At 44.2% G+C, this 8,269-nt stretch overlaps 1 protein-coding gene across 2 annotated transcripts in view; it reads right to left on the reverse strand.

The window, feature by feature from the left end:
- Window positions 1-184: 184 nt before the first annotated feature.
- Window positions 185-8,269, reverse strand: part of dusp16 (dual specificity phosphatase 16) — an 8,455-nt gene continuing 370 nt past the window's right edge. Inside the window, exons 2-7 of one of the 2 annotated variants that reach the window (XM_034163185.1) lie at window positions 7,375-7,513; window positions 5,016-5,179; window positions 4,773-4,932; window positions 3,948-4,071; window positions 2,879-3,696; window positions 185-2,845 (exon numbers count right to left, since the gene is read on the reverse strand). In XM_034163185.1, the coding sequence (XP_034019076.1) occupies window positions 2,598-2,845; window positions 2,879-3,696; window positions 3,948-4,071; window positions 4,773-4,932; window positions 5,016-5,179; window positions 7,375-7,513 (1,653 nt within the window). In that variant the 3' untranslated portion in view covers window positions 185-2,597. Of the gene's footprint in view, window positions 3,697-3,947; window positions 4,072-4,772; window positions 4,933-5,015; window positions 5,180-7,374; window positions 7,514-8,269 lie in introns of both variants that reach the window. The other variant, XM_034163184.1, reaches the window with a different exon arrangement.

Below are 8,269 nucleotides of genomic sequence, written 5' to 3' on the forward strand. Positions count from 1 at the left end.
TGTAATTCTCCTTTTAAAAACAGCTGTTGGACTTGCCTCCAAAAATAAATCCAACAGTGACCTCTAGTGGGCTCTAGGAGATTTACAGGAGACAAAGTTTGTGGTCATGGAAAAACAAAAAAGAAACCGTACATGACAGGAACAGCACACAGAGGGCGCTAAAGAGGAAACAGAAACATTTAAGTCACTTCATATACTTTTAATCAAATCCCAGTCTCAAACCACAGTAGTGCAAGATTAACTGCAAAATAGGACAGTTTGTGAGCCAAAAAAAGGAGCCGTCAACTTCTACATCAGTCTGATTGAACAGAAGTTATTCGCTTATACTGGTGTCTGCAGCAAGAAGAGTTCCAGCCTCTTAAAGACCCGGAATCAATCAGGAATGAATCAGTCTGCCGGCACGTCTGACCGCCACTTCAAGTGGGAACTTCAGAGGCTGACGTCACTTCCTCTGCAGCAGAACCGGATCCCTTAGGAGAAAGCGTTCCACAGTCTGTCCCTGCAGCTCAAATAACACCTGAGATTCTAACGGGCAATGAGCAACTAAAAAACAAAACAAAACAAAAAAAAACTGGTGAGGTACTAGACCGACTGAAACCTTCAGAAGGCGCACAAGTTCCAGTTCAGTGTCAACACGCTTCATTATACTTCATTTCAGTACAAGAAAAAAAAAAAAAAGACGATCAGCACTCATCCACAAAACTGTTCAAAGGCTCAGTCCTCAGCAAAAAAAAACAAAAAAAGTGTTTTGCATTCGGAACTGGTTACACGGACATAGTTCTTACGGCAGCTATCTCTATCCTTATAACATCTGACAATAAACATAAAAAATTGGCGGTGACTTAGCAGCTAGCTGTGTTATGTTGTCTAATTTTATAAATTCCCGTTTTGCTGGTTTATAAACGCAACCAAAAATCAGATAGGCATAGTTTAGTCAGTTATACCTGGATAGTATAAACTCTTTCACCTCAAGTACTTGTTAACATTAGCCAAATGAGCTCACTAGTAGGTAGCCTAGAACAATTGCTAACGGCTAACAAAGTTATTTAGCTAGGCTAGTTGACTACATTGTTGGGGAAAAACAAGCTTGTTGCACCTAGCTAAGCTAGTTGACTAGATATTTGAAGAACAAAAATCTGCGTGTAGCAAAGCTGGATTGTTGGGGGGGGAAATAAAAGCTTGCTGCACAAAACTAAGGTAGTCAGACTGTGGGGGAAACAAGCGTGTTGCCTGTAGCTAAGCTAGTTAGTGAGATTTTTTGGAGAACAAGAAGCTGCACATACCTAAGCTGCAAGAACAAGCTTGCTACACAAAATCTCAATGAGTAAGTAGATTATGGGGGAAAAAAAAAACAAACAAAAAACAACTTGTTGCCTGCAGCTAAGCTAGCTAGCTATGGGGAAACCTTGTTTCCTTTAAAGCTAGTTAGCGAGACTGTTGTGAGAAAACAAGCTTGTTTCACGTAGCTAAACTAGGTTGGTAGATTTTTGGGGAAGAAAAAGATGCGCTGGTTCACTAGACTGTTAGGGGGAAAACAAACAAAAAACAAGCTTGTTGAACAAAACTAAGCTAGTAGGCTAGATTGTGAGGGGAAAAAACAATCTTATTGCACATAGCTAAGCTAGTTAGCAAGATCATTGGGGGAAAAGAAGCTTGTTGCATGCCGCTAAGCTAGCTGGCTATGTGCGGGTTAGTCGGCGTGCGCGCACGTGGAAAGATAACTTTTCAGCACCAAACTTTCCAGGTTTACGTACCTTAGCCTAAGATCTGGAACAAGTTCTCATATAGAAGTCATAGGTCAAGGTCACGGGTTGTGCTGTCGTATTTGAAAATCGTCAAATCAAAATGTAGGCTTCATAAAAAAATGAACCGAAAACATCTCTGCAGAACAATCAAAATTACCAACAGAAAACAAACTCATGGTTACAGTCTCTTAGAGACCTTCAGATTTCAGGCCATCTGGTGAAACAACAAACCAAACAGATGCCGGATTGTCATGTGTGTCTTGGTGGCTTCTCTCAGTTTTTTGAGGCTTCCTGCTCTAGACAGATTTACTATCTGGTGTCATTTGATTTTCAGCGACTTTGAAATGAAGTGTTTAGAAATGCAGATGGTTCTTGGTTCTCTTCCCGCCTGGTCCTTCCTGTGTGGAATTTGGATACCTGGACTATGGTCATATTTTATTAAAGGGGTTCGGCATCATTAGCAGTTCTTTCATATTTTAATTTAGAGATTTTACTTTGATAAAAGCCTTAACTGTATGAAGAACCCTGATTTTTTTTTCCTTCTAAATTTAAATATGATCTGTTAAAATAAAAACCTGAAGTAGGTGACGTGTGTGACATGAAGATCATCTCCAAACTGAACCACTGAACCGTGATTTTTGCTAAACGAGTGGATAAAAAAAAAAAAGTAACCAGTCCAAGTGTGACCGGATGAGTTCTGCGTCTTTTTCGTCACATTCAGTAAAATAAAACCAAACAGACACATATTCTTATTTCAGGTCAACGGAGCAAAACAATTTTCATTCTCGCGTCAGTTTGGATTCCCAGAGTTCCAGAATAAAGAACTGTCCCAACAAAAAGCTCGGACCTGGTTCAGGACACTTCGATTATCTCCATGCTGCCGGAAAAGCTGGACTGGCTCCCCACCTTCCCCATCTCCTCCCGAGAGTGGCTGTCCGTCATGACGTCACCAAACTCCATCTGGCAGCTGCGCCGCTTCAGCTGCTTCTCGAAGCTGCTCTCCTCGTGCCAGCTCCGGCGAGAGTCTCTCCGGTCTCCCGTCTGCTGACGGCCGCGCCGCCGCACTGCTTCCAGGCTGTGGCCGCAGCTGTAGGCGGCGAAGGCCCCACTGGTGCCGCCACCGCCACTCAGGATGGCTGATGTGGAGTAGAAGCAGGCGGAGTCTGACGCGCGGTACCAGCCGCCGGCGAGGGATGACGTGGACACGGTGACGGGGCCGAGGAGGATGTCAGAGTGCCAGCCTTTGAGGGCGCCGCTGGAGCTGGGTTTGGCAAGGTGCTGCTGACTGCGGGACAGACCGAACAGGAAGCTGGTGGGGTGAGCGTTCTCCTCCACGCTGCCACTGCGGTGTAACTGCTGCGGACCGCGAGCTACCGCAGGCGGAAGCTTGTTGACGGGGGCAGCTGGTGCGATCCGTTCTGGTCCATCTGCCTCCTCCTTGTCAGGAGTCTGTTCCGGAGTGGACTGCTCCGACACCTCCTGCACCGGGGAGAACTGCCAGGGATTGATGGCTGGTTCCTTGAAGGCAGAAATTTTGAAGAAGTCTGATGAGTCTCCTGGTCCAGTATGAGGAACGAAGACTCGGTTACTGCCTGCCTCTCCATACGACTTGATGTCTAAGGAGAAGGAGCGCTTGAGCCTGGTGTTATCCTCCGGACCGTCCGACACCTGCAGCCCGGTCAGAGCCCGGGCCAGGAGCTGGTCCTCAGAACCGTCACAGGGCGGGGTAAAGGGCTCTGATGGAACAGTGCCCTCTGTGCTGCATGCAGACTGCTGAAGACCGCCCAGGTCCTTGGACTGAACTGGAGCCTCGCAGACCTGCTCAGGATGATGAAGGGACTTTAGTTTTGTCTCAGTACCGACAGAAGTTTTGATCTTTTTCTCAAAATCCAGCAGCTGTCCCAGGAAGTTAAAGTTGGGTGAGATGGTCGGCCTTTTCTCCTTCACAAACCTGGAGGTGGAAAAACAAACAAAAAACAAATATCGGCGTCATATTTGTTAAATGGCAGTTTAATGAGCAACCAGTGGAGCGCTGAGCTTGTTAGGACATTCGTGCAGGAAGTTATTCCACCCAGGACTCACATTAAGGTCCGGAGTTAAAAACAGGTTTGAGACGGTTTTTGGATTTTTAACTTTCTCTGAGTACTTTTACTGACATTAACTCCTGTGAACAAATGTTCCCGAACAGTTGAGTCTTCTCACCTGTACGCCTCGTCCAGTGACATGTCCATCCTCTTCATGATGTAAGCGATGGCGATGGTGGCGGAGCGGGAGATCCCGGCGAGGCAGTGCACGAGGACACGAGCGTTACAGGCTTTGACCTTTTCTGAAAGAGACCACACCCACTACACTTAAGTCACCCACGATCCAATCGATCTGTTTAAAAGCAGACTTCAGCTTTCCGAAATCAATTTTAATTTATTTTTCCAAAAAGAGAAAGATGATTTGATTTTTTTTTTAAAGGTATAAATAAAAATAAGTAACATTCACACTGTAATAAACCAGAACTTAAGAACCAAAAGTTATTTTGTCCATTTGTTTTAAGACACAAGGCTTTGTAAAAAATAAATAAATAAATAAATTCCTACTAATTTCTACATAGGAAATATATATAAACTGACAATGTCATTAATAAATAAAGCCATAAAGGTATATACACATGTAAATTATGAAATAATAAAACAGGGTTTGTGATTTTTTTGGATGTTATTGTGATGTCTTAAAAAAAAAATTTAAGAAAAAAGAAATGAATTACTAAAACCAGTAACAAATATTTTGCTGGTTTCCTGAAGCCACTAACTGTCACAGCCTCAGGTGCGTGACTCCGTCAGGCAGAAGGGTGCGCCTGGTCACCGTCCAAACAATTAAAGAATGTTAACGATCTGAAAAGGATGATTTTTGCCATTACGTAACGCTGAGGCAGCATTTCACAGATTCTTGGGACCATTACGTAACGCTGAGGCAGCATTTCACAGATTCTTGGGACCGTGACTAACAAATTCACTCTGCACCATCGCCTGCGCTGACCTATGAACTCCACCGATTTGTCCAGCCACGGCAGGATCTTTTCGCAGAAGCTGTCGTTGACGGGAACTCTGAGGAAGTGGGACTCTGGGATGAAGTCCGGTTTGGGGCAGGTGTTACTGGCGTTCAAGACGTACCCGATGCCGTTCTGCTGCATGAGATCCTGTTGGAAGGAAAAATGCACAGATATTCAGATTCAGAAAAAAATAACTCATCAGGTTAGCATCCGGTTAGGCGGACACGCACCTTATTGAGGACGTCTCTCTGGCAGCCCAGGTACAGGTGAGGCAGGATGCGGGTCGGTCCGATGTTGGTCACAGGCAAACACGGCTGAGAGATGCACGAAGGCACCAGGGTGGACTTCCCCTCACAAAGCCCAGGAAACATGTGGGAGAATTCCGCAAAACCACCTGGAAAACATAAACGTTTAATCATCTGGTGATACAAGATTAAAGGTTCAGGACACAACCATTCAAGTCCATCTGCACTTCCAAACAAATTGAAGCCTGGAAGACCAACAAAATATCCTGTGACAAATCATCCGCTGTTTGTCTCATACACATAAAAACTTCAATCTAGTTCCAGTGAGAAATTTCACTTCTTCAGTTGTCAAAAAAAAACAAAACAACAACAACAATGCATTTGAAAGCTCAGCTGTAATTACTTTATAGTTGCTTTTGTGGGACAACAGGTTGCTGGTTCAGAAACGGGTGGCAAAACCTGATGCCCATCAGCACTGACAGGAAATACTAGGCAGCAAGGAACTGAGCAGTTTTAACTTGTTTGGCTGGTCCTGCACCGAATTAACACACACACACACACACACACACACACACACACACACACACACACACAAGCAAACTGCATCTTCAACTAGTCACAAGATGGAACAGTCGACACAAGTGACAAGTTGCTCTTACATACTGATCTCAATGAAGTTGTCAGATCCACACTCAGGAGCAGAAGGTGGCAACAATGCACCACTAAGCTGGATGCCAACCATAATAAATCATGATCTCAAACTGAAAGACCACACTAATAAATAGAAGGAATAACCTTCACACTACTTGGCACTCCACCTGTTTGGACTGTGTGGAACAACCAGAAATTCAATGATAGCTAGGCTAAGTATAATATAAAAAAGTGCACTTTTAGCTACTGCTTAATATTTTTGTCTGTTCACTGGTGACAAGAAGCAATTTATTCTTCAGTTCTTTGTGCTTCATACGGTAACATTAATTAGCCCATTAGAGTCTGCATGCCAACATGGTGTTTGCGTTACAAATGTGCTGATTAAATTTATTGTGCTTCTTGTTGTACGAAGCAGCAGCACAGCACTTTTTTTTTTTTAAGTGACAGACTGATGTAATTTTTTTTTTTTTTTTTTGCTTTTCATGATGCATTTTTGGAGAATTACAACTAATATTCTGGTACAACATACAGGCTGGAAAAGAAATGTAATTTTATTTTTGTGCAGTTTTCTATTAAGAAGTGTGTCTTCGCTCTGTGTCACATTATTTGTCTGACCAACTTCCACTCAACAAACAGGAAAATCAGTTGACATTAAAAAAACAAAATAATGCAATTTACAAAAAATTTTAACAAGGCACTACTTGCATCTCAGCCTGCAGTTTATTTGTACAGATTATAAACAGACCTCATGCTGATTACAGACACACGGCTCACTCTCTGCACGTGTTGCCTAGCAACAGGCACTTCAGCTGATGCTTTGGAGGAAGCAAAAAAAAAAAAAAAAAAAAAAAAAAAAGACTGAAGGGATGGTCGTGATATTCTTTCATTTGTGCAAAATGTACATTTGTACATCAGAAGAAATAAAAACTCTGCAACTCTATCTGCAGCTTTTTCTTGTTCCTTCTAATGAGGCGCTGCTCTGCACAATCTCCCAGAATGCACTGAGAACAGGCCTCAGCCTTTCAGAATGATGACAACATTTAAAATCTCACTGCAGACATGAGTCAAAAAAACAAAAACAAAAAACACAGCTCATTCAAAGTGTCAGGATCAGAACCGGGTCAGAATCTGGTGATTTCTGCTCGTTCGTTGCACAAACTGCAGCACAATGGTTGTGGGTGGGGTTTACTACAGTTATATAATAAAAGTATTATCCAGAAACCCTCCATCCTCTGAGTCTCATGTAACCGCCACATCTTTCTGCTAAACGCTGAACACTCCCGACCGCTGACAGCAAAACGACAGGTGTCGCTGTTCCCTTTTCCACAAGGATCCCTTGTTGCCACACCAGATCCGAGGTGGATCTGAATGTTGATTTGGCACACGTTTTACACCAGATGCCCTTCCTGACGCAAATCCACATTATCTGGAGAAATGTGTCAGGGGCGGGGTTTGACATGGGAACTCCCTCCCTTAAAAAAAAAAAAAAGTTGAACTGTTACACAAGAGTGTGGAAGAGGAACAAGACTGTGATAAAGACATGAACATCTGCGGGCGTTAAACCCATCAACTCCACACGTGACCAGTTCTGACCTCACGTCTCAAAAAGTAGCTCCTCAATCTGAATCCACACTACGTACAGTGCAGCTCATCTCAAACATCTAAGCGTGTGCAGCCTGTGGGGGGGACTCACCTGACAGCAGGTGGACGGACGGGAAGTTCTGGTCCAGTTTGGCCAATAGGATGCTGAGGAAGGACTCGGGGCTCAGACCTGGCAGGTGCGAAGAGCTGTGGTCGTACACGACAACGTCGCGGTCGGCCTGCAGCTCCAGCTGACGCAAATGCACAAACAGGAACGGGACAGGCGGACGGACAGACAGACAGACAGCACCACTTCACAAAAACCGCTTTGGTTTGAAGTAACAAAAAAATAAAAAATTCTTACATTCTGCAGCAGATAAATAAAAGACGAGTCTCAGAAATTACTTTGGGAATAACTGAAAATTAAAATGGTCAAAACTCATCTCAGATCCCCCCCCCCTCCCCCAATAAGATCCCAACAGACACATGGTGGGAGGGGCTAGTCTAAAAGTGAAGACTGTGGACCTGAGACTCTCTCACTATGGGCCCGTGGGCAAAGGCCTTAATACCCGAATTGGTCTCAGCGTGCACTTGAGCTCCGTGCACGGCAGCACACTTGGGGTTTGTGTGTGTGTGAGTGAGTGAATATGAGGCATCACTGTAAAGTACCTTAAGCTTCTCATTCAGGTATTTAAGTGGTGGAGAAACGCAGCAGATTTACACATTTACCACTTTTCATCATTGTGATCCATCTTTTCATCGTTATCGTTATGTGGCCCTACAGGGGGGGGGGGGGTTGCCTAAGTTACTGACGCTATCAGACACGTGAGCCTAGCACCACCATCGAAGCTTTGAGTCTGAAAATTACACTTTTGGGCATCAGCATCCAATCTGGGGCTCTGGACTCCTTTCGGGACTCTTGAAATTTTTTTTTTTTGAGGTTGCTACCTTATGAAGATAATTAAATCCTTCATAAATACCACCCCCCCCCCCCCCCCCCCCCCCCC

This window comes from Thalassophryne amazonica, chromosome 22 (assembly GCF_902500255.1).
Source record: "Thalassophryne amazonica chromosome 22, fThaAma1.1, whole genome shotgun sequence".
Classification (NCBI taxonomy): domain Eukaryota; kingdom Metazoa; phylum Chordata; class Actinopteri; order Batrachoidiformes; family Batrachoididae; genus Thalassophryne; species Thalassophryne amazonica.